The following is an 18,888-nucleotide window of genomic DNA, read 5'->3' as shown; positions in this document are numbered from 1 at the left end:
TTACGCAACGTATTAACTGGAGAAGCTTTATTGTGATGCCTGCCTTTCACCAACACGTCAATCGGCAAACAGATACGAAAGCTACTCAAATTTGCAAAAGACCGACATCCGCTTGAGAGCAAACAATATCGTGGATCATCATGATTGATATTACCAAGAACCATTCAACCAAACTTTGACCTGCTAATAGTAAAAATACTTTCCCTGGAAATTGTTATTTTTGTTGAAACATATTATTTAGGTAATCAAGATTTTACAAATCACGATTTGCAATTTATTCGGGCAAACAGTAATGTATATAAGGCTGACCCGAAGGGCCGAAGGTGCCAATAAACTTTCAATTTGGACTAAGACAGTAAACGTAATTTTGTCAATGTGGTATTATCGCTTACCGGTACTTGTAGATATCAACTTTTGTTTACTTTATTTTTCAGTACCGAAAAAAAAAATGGTTAAGACCGCTAAATAAATAAAATAAAATTGGGAAATTCTATAACAATTAATCGATATTTATCGGAAGCTTTTGGTCACAGCGTTTGTCCACTTAAGCTATCAGTCAATAATGACCTTCCAAAGGGTTCCGCGTATATTTCTACTAACAAAATACTTTTGTGCTTATCTGCGACGAAGTACGTCAAAAAAAAAAAATCGACAAATATTAACGGAACTATCCGTTTGGTTGCCAATCAACAAGTAGCTCAGTTGGAGACAGGTTGTACTCGACGTTGAGTAAGATGTCATATGGTGTGTCTTGTAGTCATACCTACCGGGGTCTCTCTAAATTGTGTTCATATAGGGCAGGGGCTCCCAACCTTTTTTACACCGTGGCCACTTTTGAAAATTTTAAGAAATCAATGGCCCCCCCTATTTTTTCAACCTTTTGAAACAGTTAGGAAACGTTATTTTAATTAAAAAACTGGTTTATACAGAAAACGGTATAGTTGTAATGATAAAATGCTATACAAATACAACACACAATAAACATGATAGCACATTAATTAGTTATTACTACGAAATTTTGACAAAATATTGACCTGTTAGAAATATATTGATTTAAATAACCTAGGTGTCGTTATTCACACGTTTTTTATACCGTATATTGCTCTTATGAAGATATAATACGGTTAAAATGACTTTGAATATAAATTAAAAAAATTTTTTTTTTTTGATTGAACGATAAAGATTTGAACGATTAAAAAAAAATGAACGATCAATTTCAAAAAGCTGACTACAGTTTTTTTTCAATTTTGTAAACGACTTATGAGCATTTTTATTCGATTTTGACGTAAAAAAATTTGACAAATTTTGACCTAACGTGTAAATTTTGACAAAATTTTGATTTTTTTGACAAGTCAAAAAATAATCGCCCTATAGTTAATACATATTGAGTCAATGTGATGGTTGAGCTTATTTAGCTTTGACAATAATTGGTAGTTTGGTGGTGGTAAAAGCCAGCCGCGTGTCAGACTGAATATATATCCAAGATACTGCGCTGAAGTAACATTGTTGAAAACCTACATTCACAACGATATGTTGACGGGAAAAGCAACAGCAATGACATGACAAGTTCTTTAAACTTAGGGTAGGTTTTGCTTAGTTTTGCCCAAAATGTGGTCAAACTATCTTGTAAACTCAAGATCAGGAAGTATAGGTTATTGCGGTACTAGTGTTTTTATTTTGACTGTTTAATATATAGGGCCATGGCCCCCAGGGTGGGAACCCCTGATATAGGGCAAATATATATACATCTGCAATATAAATAAAGTTGAGAAGGCATGTCCAAGAACGATTGTTTAAATTAACAAGATGGGCGTCGAGTAAGTATATGATTATAACAAAAATAATTTGCATATGACTAAAAAATATAAAGACGACGCGAGGGTTTCCAAATTCATAAAAAAAAGTATCATTATCATTTTCAAAGGTTTGGGAAATCACTAAGTGGTAGTTGTAGTAATCGTCGTTCTGGGGAATAATTCACTTTCAGTTTGCTGAACACCTTGTGCGGGATTAGTAGCTTTTAGTTCGCTGAACCCTATATGCGCAACAACAAAAATATTATCGATCTTTCGCTGGTATAACCTGGTCAAATATACTTATTTGATGTAAACAGGCGCAGTCTGTTTGATGTTGGATGAACAAAAGTCACCTTAAACGAAGTGTTTGCCTTCCCAACTATTGAAAGAACCAACGTTTACCAATCGTGTAGAAGCACAATTAAGCGAATATGGGTAATAAACGATTTATTTGCACTTCCGTTGCATTAGGCAAGTGGCTCTCAACCTTTTTTCTCTCGTGGCCCATTTTTGTTGCACAAAAATTCTATGGCCCAATAATTTTGATAAAAGAACAAACTATAAAAAATGTTTATAACAAAAAATAGGGAAGCATATGTCAAAACGGATAATTTATTCAACCGTGTATTAGTGAGGTACTTGCTTCAGAACAATAAATTTACGTTTCATTTACATTCCTTCTCAATTCCTCCCTAAACGAATATTCCTGTAAAATTAAGTATGGTAACACAGATGAAACCAAATTCTTCAATAAATCTAGTTTTTTTTAAATTGATCTGTGGCCCACCTAAAATGTTCTTATGGCCCACAAGTGAGCCATGGCCCATTAGTTGAGAACCGCTGCATTAGACCAACGATCCATCCATTTTATTGAACTAAGGTTGTAAAACGAAAATTAGCAGATTGTCGGATTAAAACTTTTTTATATTAAAGTTAAATCCAAATCCAGGAAGTTTGCCAGACAAAGGTCTGAGATTTTATATGTACCTATCGCTCTGAAACTCAGTAAACAACATCACATTTAGTAGGAAACCCTTTCTTACGATTATAAAGTTAGGCAATGGAATTTTTTCGGGCTAATGGTGACTAGGAAAAGAAAGCTAATCATTTACTGACGGTTTGGGTTGGACGTTTCGTTAAATTCTTGGCTCATGCACGCTGCGAAGTTGTTTGTTCATTCCGGGAGGACAAACGCTATCGTTTGCGAGCGGGTGGATAAATTCGCTAAACTTCTTTCATTCTGGCCCCATGCAGTAAGCGCATGGTCTGTCAATTGTGCTGCGTATAAGAAAGCTACGTAACGTGAGTTAAATAATCATTCTGCAAGTTTATGTATTTTTTCAAGATCAGGAACGTAGAAATTTTGCCTGATTTAGCATATTTTAAACAATATGAACAATAACATTTTATTAAGTTTGGTCGCTCTGATCCGTTAAAGATTCAATGAATTTCTTAAGGCCAGAATGCTGTTTGATTGTTTACAAAAATACGCAACAGTTGTTTTAATTTATTTCGTAATAGAATTATTGAAAAAAGAAAACTAAAATACCATGCACTTGTTGTGGTTCATCAAAATTTGGTTTGATCGTGACATGAGAGCGCACGTTTTATATATGTGCAGGGTTTTTTTAAGGTTTGGTTTGGGTGACCGCTAAGTAGTTTTAAGAGACCGCAAGTGTTTCATTTAAATACCAAAAAGTTGCAAGTCCAAAATTTGGGAAACCGCTGGAGAAATTTGCGGGACCGTTTCGGAAACACCTTAAAAAAAACACTGAATATGTTCATCAAAAAGTAAATACTAAAAGTTAATAATAATAATAAATGAAAGAAATAACCGTTATAGACAACTAATAATATAAAATAGAATACGGCTTAAACCGTCCAACTTTGTTTTCATAATATATTTTTTATCTGACGAATAGGCCCAGTTATTTTTCATTTTAAATTTAACCCAATTTGCTGATGGGTTAGCGCAACCGTGTTTCGTCTTGTGGATATTGTGACGCAAAACAAGCCCATGCAGATGTAGTACACGTCGCATAGTCGCAAAGCGTGCTTTCCATGAATTTGCGTAGCTATCTTATTTTTTGTGGAGGGGAGAGGAGGTTAAGTATGAATACGAATGATTTCACAGGAATGAAAAAACTAAATTTTATTGGTATTGAGACTGACTGAACGTTGAAATTTAACTAAGTAAACGCTAAATAGCTGAAACATTTAACTCAACAAAATTAAAGGCGACATAATAAATTGAATGTGGGTTTAAACATTTTGAATAGGAATAATAGTCGAAAGTGAATGTTAGTGTCATTAGTAGTAGCTTGTGAAGTTAATGAAAGCAGCTGTTGGTCCATCGCCAATACGTGGACTAACTTGAACTCCCACCGGAGTTTGAGTAAACCATTCGCCTATTTAAGATATTGAATACGTACGTCTAGAACAAACTGTCAAAGGGAATAGACGAGTAGCTTCGTTAAATCTTACATGTACCTCCTATCAGAGAGCGGTTTGGTTTCAGGCACGATGCCAGATCATATTAAAGAATGTTTTCCACCGAAGGATAATTTATTTCAATTATCACTTACGAAAAGGAAAACTAATTATATAAAAATCCTAAAGGTTCAAGACATGTAAACAGTGACAACCATTGCTTAAAAATTCAGTTATAATAATAATTTAAAAACTGATGTTATTCAACGGATTTGAGTGTGTAACTTGTAGATTTCATATTACCAAATCTACTCTTGCGTTTATTGACTGATGAACCTACCCCATACTTTTAATTGAAAACACAATTCAGGGTATTGTTTAAAATTGCTGTCCTATAATTTGATTTACAGCATTTAGAGCCGAAATGGTGTCAGAATTTTCTGATTTAAATGGTGGTGGTGGCAAGTCAATGAAGGGCAAAATGATCATCAGCAAGTCGGCAGCGGTCATCTATGTGATCGTTACCATACTTGTAATACGTAAGTTAACTTTTATTCCAATGCCTATGGTAAAATAAAATATTATTTTTTTGGCGTTGGTAAATAAATATTTGGACTAGCAACTCACCTTCACATATATCGGGGTGTTGGGCAATTTCAGAACGATTTGGTTACGTTAGGGCCTGGGTTGAAAGTTATAATCTCGTCACATGCTTTTTAACCTTTTTTTGCAAGACTATGTTCCAAGGTCATTACAATTAAAATTCCGTGTGGTGGAATAACTCTCATTTTGATTTCTCTTGATGTCATGAATGTAATAGTGTACAGAACCTAGCGAAGGTTTTGCACTTACACCTATTCAGTGTTCAAAATTCGGCCGTAAAACCAGATTTTTGTCGTGTTTGCAGTCGCAGTTGGCCTGCTGGTCGGCCTCGTGGGGCGTCCACAGTCAATTGACTGTGAAAAACCCGCGATCACCAGCACATCAGCGAGCAGCACACCTGGTGTGGTCACCTCTACAACGGCTACTACAACCACCCGCCAGCCAACCGGTCCATGGGACAACATTCGTCTTCCGCCCTACCTTGTTCCTTCCAACTACATGGTAGACCTGCAGCCGGAGTTGACTCCAGATGGGGATGGTATGTACTGGTTCAACGGGACGAGTAGCGTCACATTCGAGGTGAAAGACGCCACCGACCACATCTACATCCACAGCAATCGGCTTAACTACTCTTCAGTGAGCGTGACTGACGCTGCCGTAAGTGCAAAGCGAGTAACCTGAAAGCGTTCTTCCCAATTTTCTTTTTTAGAATCTTCAAATTGGTTTCAAAGCGTTTTTTTACCAAAAAATCAAATTTACGGCATTTCAAATAAGACGAGTTGTATGGATCGAAACACCGTTAATACTAAAGAATACCTAATTGCGTACAAAAACTAAATGCAATACAAAAATATATATACCTGAACACGCACAAAGGTATATTGTGACACGAATGTAAATAAACAAAGAAATTATTTTTTGTAAAGTTGCCTTTTTACGCTCAGGATGTGAACGTTATTATTGTTTTTATTGGAAGATACCAAATCCCTACTCCGCGAGGCAAGAATAATTGAACTAAAGCCAGGGAAACTGTTTTTCGTGTAAAAATTTAGGGAAATTGGATCTTGTCAAATAATTCAGTAAAGTCAATTGCCTAAATGACTAGGAGTGCATGGCATCCAGGATGGGAACCACTCGTTCAGCTTTTGGTGAACAGAGGTTGTGGTTACCGGTATATAAAGTTATAAAACAGGGGTCGACAACCTACGGCACACGGACTGGGTCATTCATTGTAATTTTAATGTAATTCATCTGGCCCGCGACTTTTTTAAACTAAATATGCCAAGATTGTCGTGGTTCGAGCGATTTTTTTGTACATATGTACGTTTGTGTTTCAACCCGGAACAATCAACATTATAGAAGCTATATCCAACTTTATACAACGAAATTAACTTTATTGCGCAAAGCATACAAAAATATTTTAAACATGAACATAACATCGAGTGTGTAACAGCACTATTCAAATTTCATTATGCATATGGACTGCATCAGAGGTTCTCAAACGGGTGGATTTTTCCACTCAGGGAGAATTTCAAGCCGGGCTTAAATATTTTATTCTTTTTCTTCGAGTTTTCATGCAAATGTCGTTTCGATAAGCCCAATAGAAGACTGCAGTTTTTTGTTTAAAAAAATAAAAAAGTTATGATACAAGAAAAAAAGAACAACTAATACAAGAATCCGAAGTCTGTTTGATTTACAGTTGTTCTAATAAAATGATTAAAATTCACACGTTGTAATTGTGCGACCCGCAGAGTTAGTATACGTTTTATCTTTATTGATAGGGTTTTGCCTAAAAATTTTTCTATGTTAGGTGTATTTTTTAATTATTTTTTCCTTACCTAACTATGGGTGAGCTGTTTTGCAGAGTACATTCCGGAAACTTTGCTACATTATTCGGTGATGTTTTATAATCCGACTAAATATAAAATGTTTGGCGTTGGGAGTCGTAAAGTTACGACACTCTTTGTTGACGTCAAGTACAAGCGAGAATCGTTAAAAGCGTTCGAGCGACATTTTATGACCCTGTATCGCAACATCCTAAATTGTACATAAAATACGGTTTATGTATTTACTTTATAAAGTTTTATGTCGTCCTTAGGTATTGTACATATATATTTTAATTATATTCAAACGATATTCAAGGACAAAAAATTGACTCATTTAAAAGAAGATAATTCTGTGTTCAGGGAACTGCTGTTCAAGTAATGGATTACTGGTTGCACGATGAGTACCAGTACTTGATTGTACGACTGGACGCGGAAATGTCAGTGGGGGCGAACTATGTGCTCACAACTGAATTCAAAGGTGAACTTGCTGACGACTTGGGAGGGCTATACCGGAGCACTTACAAAAATAAGGCAGGAAATGATGTGTAAGTGAACAATTGATCTTCATTTGTCAACGTTTTACAGGATATCATGTAAGATTTTGCTTTTCTAATATCCAGATAAACATGCTCAGAAACATAAATCGATGTGGTTTCTCGTTCTAACCACGTATACACAATGAACATTCTGTGTAGACCTTCGGGGCTGTGCATATTTAAAAATATCATTATAAATTATTATATCTATCACTAATATTTTTCTAGTAGCAGTTTTGTTATATTTAAATATTTTTTTTCGTATTTTACGCAGTGTAATAGCAACTACTCAAATGCAACCGACTGACGCACGAAAGGCATTCCCGTGCTTTGACGAACCGGCCTTAAAAGCAACCTTTGACATCTACTTGTGGTATATTGAACCCTACTTTGCTCTTTCCAACATGCCAGACAATGAAACTGTGGTATGTTTTGTATTGATAATATATTATAAAGACTTTCATTCCATCAAATATTAGGGGCGTTGTTTTCAGGATGTGTAACCTATAAGGACAAATTTCATGACTGCCGTAAAAATGGCGATAAAAATCGAGCTGGTCCGCTTTACAAATGACTTTATTGCCAACAGCACAAACATCATAAAGTGATAAAGCCGCGCACCTATAACGCTTTGTTAAATAAAGGCCATAATAAATCTGGTGCGTGTTCACTGTTTAGGTAAGATAGATTTTTAGAGTTTGAGGTATCCAAAAACAAAGATGTGTAGCTCCTGTAAATCGAAACGTCTTGCTCATATATTTTGTGCCATTCTTATTGTTAAATATTTCCATTATTAATAAGCTAAAAATCTGTTTAACGTTGATATTATTTGCCGAGCAAAACGAAACTTTTTTTTCTCTATAAAGTTTGTAAATCTATGGGTTTTGGAAATCTAAGGCTACGTCTATGTCCTAAGTTGCGCTAACCTTTCTTTGTTATGCTCCTCCAACCGCCATAACGTTCAGCAAACGCGCGGTAATGGCGGTTTTATCGCTTTTAGTGCAAATGTTTACCATGTCTGGATTTCGTCGAACGCCTGCTCTCCCAGAAGTCCGTTTTGCACACAAAGTTATTTGTGTCTTTTTTCTGTTTTTTTGTGTAATAAATGCTTGCACCAATTTGCCGTTGGATCTCTCATTTGCTGAAGCGAGAGCGAAAATTTCATCTATGATTCATAAATAAATTTTTAGGTTTAACAGAGTTTTGGTTAATTTTGGTAGAAATTTGCAAGTTAAATATTTCACAACAAGTCCGCAATTCACAAAAATCATATTACCATGTTTGACATTTCCGTCATCGGATCGTTTAAAAAATAACGACAAAAACAAATGAAAACTAAAAACATTTGCTTTCAACGAAACATAACTTCTCTTGATTGACATATATTTCTGACATGTTTCTTAATGTTAGGTACCCCAAAAATGTGTTGGTGGTAACTATGCACTTTGACACGGCATGATTTGGGGTCGCTGGCAAAATTTAAAGATAGTCAAGTGAAATTTTGCTTTCTAGAAAACCTTGTTATAACCAGCTAACATTGCCTTGCAAAACCCTTAATAAAGATGCCTTATGATACGGTAAAAAAATCTGCTGGGTTGGACTCGAGTAAGGCTACGTAAGTCTACCCGAGTCCCGAGTCCGACGTACGTTAGCGCAGTAGCAAATCCGGAACCGACACATACTGTAAATGGCCAAGTACTGTAAATCGTAAATCTGGAATAGGAAAAGGCGGACAATTTCCACTCTCGAGCTGTGTTTGGGTAATTTGGTTTACACCCACATGAGTAGTTTTTAGAATATCCACCCTATTTTTATTGGGTGGCTGGGTGGAATATAGGACTGGGGAGACAGAGCTGAACTCAGAACTCGATAGAGTCGGTTAATTTGTCCCGACTTAGGACTTGGACTCGAATTGTTTTGAACGGCGTCGCAGCCCTGTTTGTTAGACTTTAAAGTAGCCCGATTTTAACAATGTGAATAAAAAAGAAAATATATGGTCATTTTATGTGTTCACAGTCCATGCACGGAGACTGGAAACGAACCAAATTTGATCGAACGCCAGTGATGAGTTCATACCTTCTAGCGTTTGTTGTCTGCGACTTTAAAGACACCGAAAATACTACAATAGTTGATAAAGTTCAGGTCAGTAAGTACATTTAAGCTTGTGGATACGAGGTATTTATTACAATTTGAATGGCTTCAGTCCTTTAACGTTTTTGGTTTTAGACCAGAATTTTCGCTCGAGCGCAACAAGTGGACGAGGGTAATGCCAACTACTCAGCAGCAATAACACCGATCATTCTCCAGAGCTTTGAGGAATACTTCAATGTTTCCTACCCGTTGCCCAAAAATGGTAGGCGTATTCATATTATAGGACAAAAGTTTTGATACTATCAAAATTCAGTTACAGCGAAAATGTTGTTATTTATACTTGACAGAATGTCATGGTAGGCTCTATTGGAAATAAACCTCCCAACTAACCCGTTGTTATGCTAAGCCTAAGGTGTAAAATGAAATTTATTTTTTTTAATTTGCTTTTACGCAAACTTTGTCACCGATTAAACAATTGTTAGATCGGACTTCGGACTTTTAATACCCACGTTAGTTAACTTTTTCCCAAACAACAAAAGGTGACTATTGAAATGCTGTGATCTGTTTTATTTAAATGGGGCCCGCATGCACACCAAGCACAATACCACCCCCAGCAAAAACTAAGGTTTACCTTTTGATTTACGTTAACTTTGCGCACGAGAGAGAAAAAGCCTCGTTCTCAAGATTACTTTTTTTTCACATATCAAAACGTTACCTTTTGTAAATATTTTCCCTGCCCACATTTCTAATCTAAGCTTTCTAACCGCTTACACTTACTTACTGTTTACAGACCAAATTGCTGTTGCCGATTTTGCGGCAGGCGCGATGGAAAACTGGGGTCTTGTTATTTACCGCGAGACTGCGCTGTTGTACAACCCAGAAGTAAATTCAGCGTCGAACAAACAACGAGTTGCAGCTGTGGTTGCTCACGAGCTTGCACATCAGGTATGTTTAACGAAGCACAAACGCTTTAACACAGAAAATACGAAATCAAAATCAAATTGTTTAATGTTGTTTTGGTCCTAAAATATTAACATATTTTTGGTTATAGTGGTTTGGCAACTTAATCAGTCCTGACTGGTGGGATGAACTTTGGTTGAACGAGGGCTTTGCTAGTTATATTGAATACCGCGGGACTGAATCAGTGGAACCAACCTGGAGAATGGTAATTACTAATTAGGATAGGCAATATTAGTTAAAAGCTCGCGATTCAGTACATGTTTGAACAATAAAACCAACGGACCACTTGTATATCTACACTTGTTTGTAGATAAACTGCAACTGAGTTGGAAGCTATCTGTCTATCCAGCAAGTGTTTTAAAAGAAGAGTTTTGACAAAGTCGTTTAAGCTGAATTTAAAAAAGTAGTTTTGCAAGTAAAAATGCAATAACTTGCACCATATATGAAGGAACTGGTTTTAACTAAGGCTAAGGTGTTATAACACTGATGTTTACTTTTTATACAAAAATTTTGCATTTTGCGTAAAAAACAATTACACAGCGGAAAAAACGCACGAGCCGTAAAAATCGGGAGCATCTTTTAAGAAGCGATTGATATGTTAAAACTGCCTCGTTTAACTAGATATGCTTGGAGATTGTAATCACAGCACAATAACGTATTCTGATCCTTAATTGCCTTTACAGTGTCTTGAACTTAATTACGGAATGTGGTGACGATTACTTTTTTAGAACGATCAATTTATCGTGAGCGACCTCCAGCGAGCACTTCGTGTCGACGGTTTAACGTCTTCACGTCCCATTGTCGCTTTAAACGTCAGCACACCTTCTGATATCAACTCCTTGTTCGACACGATATCTTACAGCAAAGGCGCATGCGTTCTGCGTATGATCAACGAGTTTGTTGGAGAAGCAGCATTTACCGGTGGTTTAACGGTTGGTAAAACTTAAAACCAGTATTTGTTAAAGCACTTATTTTTTTTAAAACCTTGGGTTTAAAATGATAGCGCAATGTGAACTCATTGCCGGGAATTAGTAAATCATCAGGAAATTTACAAACATAATTTAACAATTTTGGCGCGTATGTAACACATGTATAGTGTTAATATTACTGTTTTGTATTTCTCTAATGCGCAACACGTTTTTCTCTCAGAAATACTTGAATGCCAACGCATACGGGTCAGTCAATCACGAGACACTCTTCGAATATTGGACAAATGTAAGTAGTTTGAGCAACTGACTTATATTTTTTTAGTTTACTTTGCATAATAGGTTGCATTATTGATTTAAATGCTCTATAATACTATACTTTTTTTTCCTTTTTCAAATAGTTTGTATTTCAAGTATCGCATGATTATTTGTATGCGTGTTTGTCATACAAATAAGGTATTTTCAAAGTTACAGTAAGATCGCAAAAATAAACAGCAGACAACAGTTACGAGTTCACGCATGTTACCAAACGCACACATACACTGGAAAGTGAAAATCCTAGATTTAGAGTAATAGACCAATTCAAAGTTGTAGTCATTGGTCAGAATCTCACCGTACCTTGTTTAGCGGATACGAAAGTTAATAAAAACACAAGTTTAGAGAGATTTTACTTTCTTTCGTATACTGGTCGTATAGGCACAGTTATACAGGTAATTTCGGTAAAAAACATTTCAAGGTAATTTTCTTCTGACAAAAAGTTATAAATTGGTATTAAAAAAGTTATTCCATCCAGGAATATACTGGAAGCTCGATTCCAGGCGGTTTCACGGAGGCGATGAACACATGGATACTGCAAATGGGTTTTCCAACAATCAATATGAAGCGGACAGCCTCAGATGAAACCTCTGTAGTAATCACGCAGGAGAGATTTTTGCTGGACACAAAGGCTGACCCTAATGAGCCAACCAGCCCCTACTCGTAAGTTTTAATTATTATAGCTACGATTAGCAGGTCTAAGCGGCGATAAAATCAGGGTGGTCTAATCTGAACCTTCTCGTTTTGCAAACCATTAAAAAGATCAAAGAAATCTTTGCGATTAATAAATAGCAAATTTTTGTGGTGGAGTTGGCCCTTAATTCGTACGCGCAACATGGCATTCTAATAATTAAACCTATACAATTGCCTATTTCGAATGAATGTTTTTATTGTATTTATAACATAAACATGAAATGAGTAACTATCGTTTATCTAGGAGAGGGTAACAAGGCCATGACCTCCTAAGTATATTTTTGGCAACTTTTACTACGTAAAGACTTTTCGTTTGCACTCCGCGCGAACTTCTATTAGGTTTAGTGTTTTCGTCCGATATAAGGAAATCCATTCAGGGCGCAATTAAATTGATTTCTTTTGCATAATTTAAAAAAAGATCAGTAAATATTCGCGCGAAGCGTGAAAAATACGAACTGAAAATATTCTATCAAAACTAGTAAACTTACCAGCACGAACCCATAAACACATTGCAGATATGTAGATATTTAGGAAGGAAATATATTTTGGTTGGCATGGCCTCATTCACCCTGGGCATTTTCTTGGTTGCTACTGATATAATTGGTTGAAGTTTTAGAACGAGCGAGCTATTTGACGCTAATATTATAATAACAAATAATCCCGTATTCTCTTAGTTATAGTTTTGTCTGCGGAATTATAGATCTTACTTTAGGTCAAAGTGACATTTTAGTATTGTTAGTATAGTCACGAAAAACATGTGCTGGAAAACAAAACATTGCTGTACTCAAGGGTGTATATGCATCATTTAAGAAAAAAACGTTGAATAAAATAAGCACATTTAATTATTGTGCCGTAATTTCTTTGATGGACGGCAACTAATCCCATTCCAGCTTCAAGATTGAAATTAGAACAAGTCAGAATAAAACACAGTTCAGAATAGGACGTAAAAACAAATTTATTCTTTGTCGTATCAACATTTAGATCGGAATAAGGCCTGGATTACCATTAATAAGTCATTTTACCTAACCCCACACCTCATCCCTAACTTTGTCACTAACTCTCCTAAAATATAAACTTAACCGAATTCCATTTGGAATCATTAGGTCCTTGGTCATAATGCTATGGGAATGTAGATTTTTGTGATTTAAATATTGTTGATTTGTAGGTCTTAATGTGTGTTTCCGTTTTGGTATAGCAAAACGCTTACGTAAGTTATTTTCTATAGTTACAAATGGACTACTCCATTGTGGTACAAGGAAGAAGGAATGGCAAACAAAAGTCTCATTTGGATTTCAAAAGATCCTACAGGTTTGACTAAATACTATGGTATAACTTAATGCTATACTATCATGCAAAATCGTTCGTACTCAATGTAACTGCTGAGAAGTCAATTACGGCAGTCACAAGTAATATTAAACCAAATGGACGGTTTTGCATTTATCGTTGAAAAAAATTGTTTGGAATGTGTTGTTTTACAGAAAGCATTGAAGTTCCTACTGACAAATATTTCCTTGGAAATTACGAAGCCTTCGGTTACTACCGCGTTAACTACGACGACGACAACTGGCGTGCCATAACAACAGCTTTAATAGACAACCACGCTGTACGTATAATTTGGTAACTTAAGCATACAACAATCTTTCAGCAGTTTTGATGAGATATGTGTTCTTAACTTTTTATCTTGTCTTATTCAGGTCGTGGATGTACGAACCAGGGGACAGTTATTGAATGACGCTTTTAATCTAGCTAGGTGAGATTGTAGATTTTTAAATAGTTTTGATACTTACTCAATAGAGGAATCAGATGCGGCAATATGTAAAGACAATTATATTGAATTCTCGACAAGCTTTAGCACAACCGTGCTTCATAATGACCTCATGATCTGATGAAGCACGGCTGTGCATAAGCTTGTGGAAAATTCATTAGAAGATTCCTCTCTTTAGAATTAGACAAATACGGCCATTTACTTTTTGAGGTTATGTTTTTTTTTAATAATTTTACCACGGATTCTTAAATTATATGTCTCGACACACCAGTGCGCCTATAGAAATTTTAACTGTGCCGCTTTTTATAGTAGAGAAACTAAACGCACGTGTCGGGAATATGGCATTAAGACAATCATATGAGCCTTTAATGCACGCCATCTATTAAAAAGGCATTAATAACACAGATTTGTACATTCGTTTATTTTTCTTAAAACAAAAAATTCTGCCCCTCTTTTTAACATTATGCATTCTTTATAACGGCCGCAAACCAAATAATTGTAGTCTACTTTTTACATAGCGGCAACAACAGTAAAGTGACTTCGCTGAATATGTCCAATATTATATTATTTATCTCCGAAAACTGAGATGTCACAAACTACCTCAGAATACGATCACCAAATATTTACTAAATTGAATGCCGAAATTATTACGGTAACAGCAATGAAAAATATTTATACTGTTTTGTCCGAAATATACACAATGTTACTCACAATTTCGACTTTTAGGTCAAATAAGCTCGACTATGACATCGCATTCAATTTAACGGAGTTCCTTCTGAATGATTACGATTACATCAGTTGGGAGAGCGCGTTGGATGAGATGTCCTACTTTGACCTCGTCCTTGGAAGGTCCAAGGTCTACGGCCCATATTCGGTGAGAGTTGTATGTTAAGCGTAAGTATAATGACAGACAACGAAGAAAGTTAATCCTAACAAAAGTATATAAAAAGTGTCTTTTGCAAAAACGCTTTCAGGGAGAACATTAGGGTTTTAGCCTACAAGTATCCTTTTGTGTAACCCATTGGGTTGTTTATCAAATTCATGATATTTTATCAATATATTTTTGTACGTCAATAATAACTTTTTAATTCAAGTTAGTTTTTTCTGTGTTTATGAGTTGTCTGCTTTTAACTGAATTAACCTCGGTCTGTTTCGTTTAGCCTTTGAAGTTAAACTATTCGGGTGATATCTGCTGTTTTTAACCCATACAAAAAATCTACTCAAATTTGGATTTTTATTATTTGTACTAGGTCTACCTTGCCTATTTAGTTAAACCTGCGTATACAAATCTCACTTGGAATGACGGTGGAACTCATTTGGAACAGTAAGCTTAGCGAAGTGTTTTCTCTTTAAAATATATAGACTACACTTAATCAATGTATTCCTTTTAATTGCGCAGGTACCAACGTATAAATGCTATTGGTGCAGCTTGTACGTACGGAGTTGACGGATGTGTCTCTCAAGCTCTTGAAAAATTTAATGAATGGCAGAACACTAGCATAAATAAGTAATTCGCGTTTTATATATTATGATTTTTTTATCTACATAAATTTTTAAGACCAATGCTATACTTAATCTCTCTGTTAGCGAAAATCTTTCCTTTGAGGGCAGTTTTGTGTATAGTCAAACCTCGAAAGGCAGCATTTGTCCCCTTGGTGTAAACGACCAAATTTATTATTATTTTTTTAATTTAATGCCTGCTTTTACAAATTGCCTGACTTATGAATGCCAATCAACGTTTTTTTAGTATTTCCCCCAACTTGCGCACAACAGTTTACTGCCAAGCGGTTGCCAACGGTGATGCAGAACAGTGGGACTTTGTTTGGGAACAATATCTCAATGAAACAAATTCGCAGGAAAAGGCTAAATTGGAGTACGCTCTCACGTGCACAAGAATACCGTGGATTATCAGAAGGTAAACTATGTATTTTGTACGTTGTATCTGCAGTCCCATAAAAAGTCAAACAGTATAACCTTATGTTTCGCTGTGAGTCAATTGACATTGGTTTTATTGTAAGAGAGCATCATTAAGAAGAAACAATATCGTCCCAAAATTCACATTAGTTAGACCTAACGTATAATCAGTGGACGTATATCATGTATTTTAAATTAAAACCAAAAGATGTGAAAATACACGAAAATGTAGCTAATTCGAGACAAATACAATTTACAGGGCAATAAGTGTCGCGACAAAGAGTACCATAAGTATCACTTTTTTTATCTGGTGTAATTTTGACCATCCCTATTAAGCTTTTTTATATCTCCTCCCAATTCGAACTGACAGGTTCCTAGTAAACTACGCGCTGGACGACAACTTCGTACGGAAGCAAGATGCGTCGTCCGTACTTCAGGATCTGTGTTACAACGAATACGCTCGTGACATCACCTGGGATTACATCAGACAGGAGTGGGATTACATTTACGACGTGTAAGAATGCTTTAATGGAAAACACATTTTGACTATGGACGCAGACTAGTTAGGAACAGAATCCTCAATGTAGCTGATAAGTATAACCTTTCTTTAACCAAACGTTGTTTAAGCATATACTATGAGTCGGCTGGTAACATATCTGAAAGACGCTTCCACCGGTCACACCTGTAATTTTTGGTGAATATGATTATATTTTGTGATGTGTATCATTTAGTACTTCGCCACTAAAGCACTGTAGAAATTATTTTGTGATGCTTGTATACTTTACTCTCGGGAAGTGTCATTCAACTTGAGAGATTTTATCCATCTGTGAATGTAAATTATAATTTTCAAAGTCGGGGTCCACTTTATTTAACGAGGGCGATCTTACAATAACCAACAATAGTATAAAATCATTCGAAGTTCATTAATCCGGTCACGAGTTGGTGGTTTCCAAAATTCGATAGCGTAAGTAACCTTTTATTCTTGTAGGCCTACGTTACAATTTTTTCGCAAACAAAGCTAATGAACAAATATTTTAACAATCAGTCTCAAGACTTCAAATACCAAAACAAAATTCGGATATAATGCCGTTAATATGATTCTTTTTTATTTGAGCGATGCAAATGCACATAGCGGTGCTAATAAAATTTAATCATATAACGAATTATATAAACAAGCTAAAAGGCTACACAGGGCTTTGTGCTTCGGTTATCTAGACAGACACAGCGTACATTATGGAGATTGCTAATTAATGTTGTGTCGTTATCCCGACGATAGCTTTATAAACGCTTTGGCTCATTTATATCCAAATGCCGTTTTGACGCTGCTGGGATGGCAAAATGTGGTCTTAGGGTGTATATAAACGAAACACCGTTTTTACAAACAACTGTAAATAACTTTTTATTAGGATACTAACTTATTGTTGTTTTGTGTGTAATGTGAAATGTGTTGAGCAAAGTTGGTACGCATGATGTTGTGTGGGTGTAAAAGCTGTTTTTATAGCTCTTTTATATTGAAAGTACATTAGGAAGAGGTGAAGTAAATATAAAAATGCATGTGAAATATTTGCTTGGTTTTATAGTAAAGCTTAGGTCGTAGATTAGTTCTTGTAATAAATGATAAACTCTTATGTTGGAAAACAACAATTACAAAGGTGTCCCATAATCTAGCACTAAAGGAGAACACCATTTTTATTACGACCCAAAAATAAGCTTTTATGGGGAATTTTAATATATACTTTTTTTGCCTTGAAAACATCGATATACCGGTACGCAATGTTTTACCAATGAAAATCGAACTTGTCATTAATTGTTTTCAGCTATGGAACTGGTTTCTTCTCGTTCAGTGGAATCATTAGTAGTTGCACGTCCCACTTCTCTACGGAATTCGAGCGAGATGAGGTATTGATAAAAAGTTTATTCAAAGCAAAAATATTACGTTTGGTCGGGCGTGAATTACCTAAAAGGAAAACTGAAGTTTTAATTTAGTGCTAGTTGTTTTACTTTCAGACGTTACTAAAATATTTTTCCCACCATGGAAAACATAATATTTTTGTGAGACTAAACTCATAAAAAAAGGATTTTTTGTCAAACCAATTTTAACCTCAAAAACATTTCATGCTGCCTATATGACAAATGCTTTTTTTTTTAAAGAGGCACAGTTTTTTTTTAAGAGGCACAGTTTTAAAAAAAAGTTTAAAATCAACTTAGCGAGTCTTTTCCAAAAAAGTGCATATTTAAACCTTTCTGTCTAATAAAGCCAAGGAAGCTACATAAAAGTAATTTTATTTCCATATCGATGTTTTGTTCTCCTTAAAAACAGGTAAAAATTCTTGGCTATATTTTACGTTCAAAATGCAAATATCAGCATTATGGTTTTAAGGGTGGAAAGTCTTACTATTACATGACTTGGATGTACCTTATTTTTGAATAACCTCTCATGACATTAATATGTACAACTTTGTTCGTTTTAAACAGCTACAAGCCTTCAAAGATCAGAACGAGGGCAAGTTGGGGTCTGGATTAGGCACAGTTAACCAGGCGCTAGAATCGACGCAGACCAACATCGACTGGAGAGCAGCAAATGAAGAGAAGGTGTATTCGTGGTTGAATCGCAAAATTAAAGAACTTGGTTTGTGATAAGAAGTAGTTCATAACGTAGTTCATAACGCTGTTCCATGTACGATTACTTCACTGAAAACGTTCAACATTTTCTATTCTTCACCAGTTTAATTGTGTTGTCAGCTATTTTGTATATGCTGTTTTTGTAGAACAATGCGACGTTCAATCGTTTATCGCACATAATTGCATTACACCTTGCGCGAATTGTTTTTGCGAATATAACTCGTGTTTAATTTTAGGAGGATTGGTTTGTCTTCGGGTGTTTTGTCTTTATTTATAGTATTTGTACAAAACCGTTTAAACTGCATACAAGTCGCTTTTGCAGGAGTTAATAGTCCAGGAGTCCTAAATACGCTAAAGTAGGGGATACTTAACAAACACGTTTGGGCACACAGGTTTGTGTTGTTACTATGG

The 18,888-nt window shown here is 35.6% G+C and overlaps 1 protein-coding gene across 1 annotated transcript; it reads left to right on the top strand.

Moving 5' to 3' along the window:
- The first annotated feature begins 4,640 nt into the window (after window positions 1-4,640).
- On the top strand, window positions 4,641-18,667 carry LOC146132896 (aminopeptidase N-like). The gene is made up of 21 exons (XM_083396617.1): window positions 4,641-4,765; window positions 5,134-5,486; window positions 7,016-7,200; window positions 7,466-7,616; window positions 9,208-9,333; window positions 9,418-9,544; window positions 10,073-10,227; window positions 10,334-10,447; window positions 10,971-11,174; window positions 11,392-11,457; window positions 11,962-12,146; window positions 13,402-13,484; window positions 13,655-13,779; window positions 13,871-13,926; window positions 14,668-14,815; window positions 15,192-15,265; window positions 15,341-15,448; window positions 15,689-15,856; window positions 16,226-16,369; window positions 17,673-17,754; window positions 18,331-18,667. Exons 1-21 carry the CDS (start codon window positions 4,651-4,653, stop codon window positions 18,490-18,492), a joined length of 2,931 nt encoding a protein of 976 aa, XP_083252743.1. The 5' UTR covers window positions 4,641-4,650; the 3' UTR covers window positions 18,493-18,667.
- The last annotated feature ends 221 nt before the right edge of the window (window positions 18,668-18,888 follow it).

This window comes from Ascidiella aspersa, chromosome 9, assembly GCF_963924565.1.
Source record: "Ascidiella aspersa chromosome 9, kaAscAspe10.2, whole genome shotgun sequence".
Lineage (NCBI taxonomy): Eukaryota > Metazoa > Chordata > Ascidiacea > Phlebobranchia > Ascidiidae > Ascidiella > Ascidiella aspersa.
This window is presented reverse-complemented; position numbering and strand designations above follow the sequence as displayed.

Bases quoted from the DNA above. Each gene is read 5' to 3' on its own strand.
- LOC146132896 (XM_083396617.1), top strand. From the start codon at position 4,651: ATGGTGTCAGAATTTTCTGATTTAAATGGTGGTGGTGGCAAGTCAATG. The intron at 5,487-7,015 runs GTAAGTGCAAAG...TTCTGTGTTCAG, and splicing joins TGAGCGTGACTGACGCTGCC to GGAACTGCTGTTCAAGTAAT. The intron at 12,147-13,401 runs GTAAGTTTTAAT...TATTTTCTATAG, and splicing joins GAGCCAACCAGCCCCTACTC to TTACAAATGGACTACTCCAT.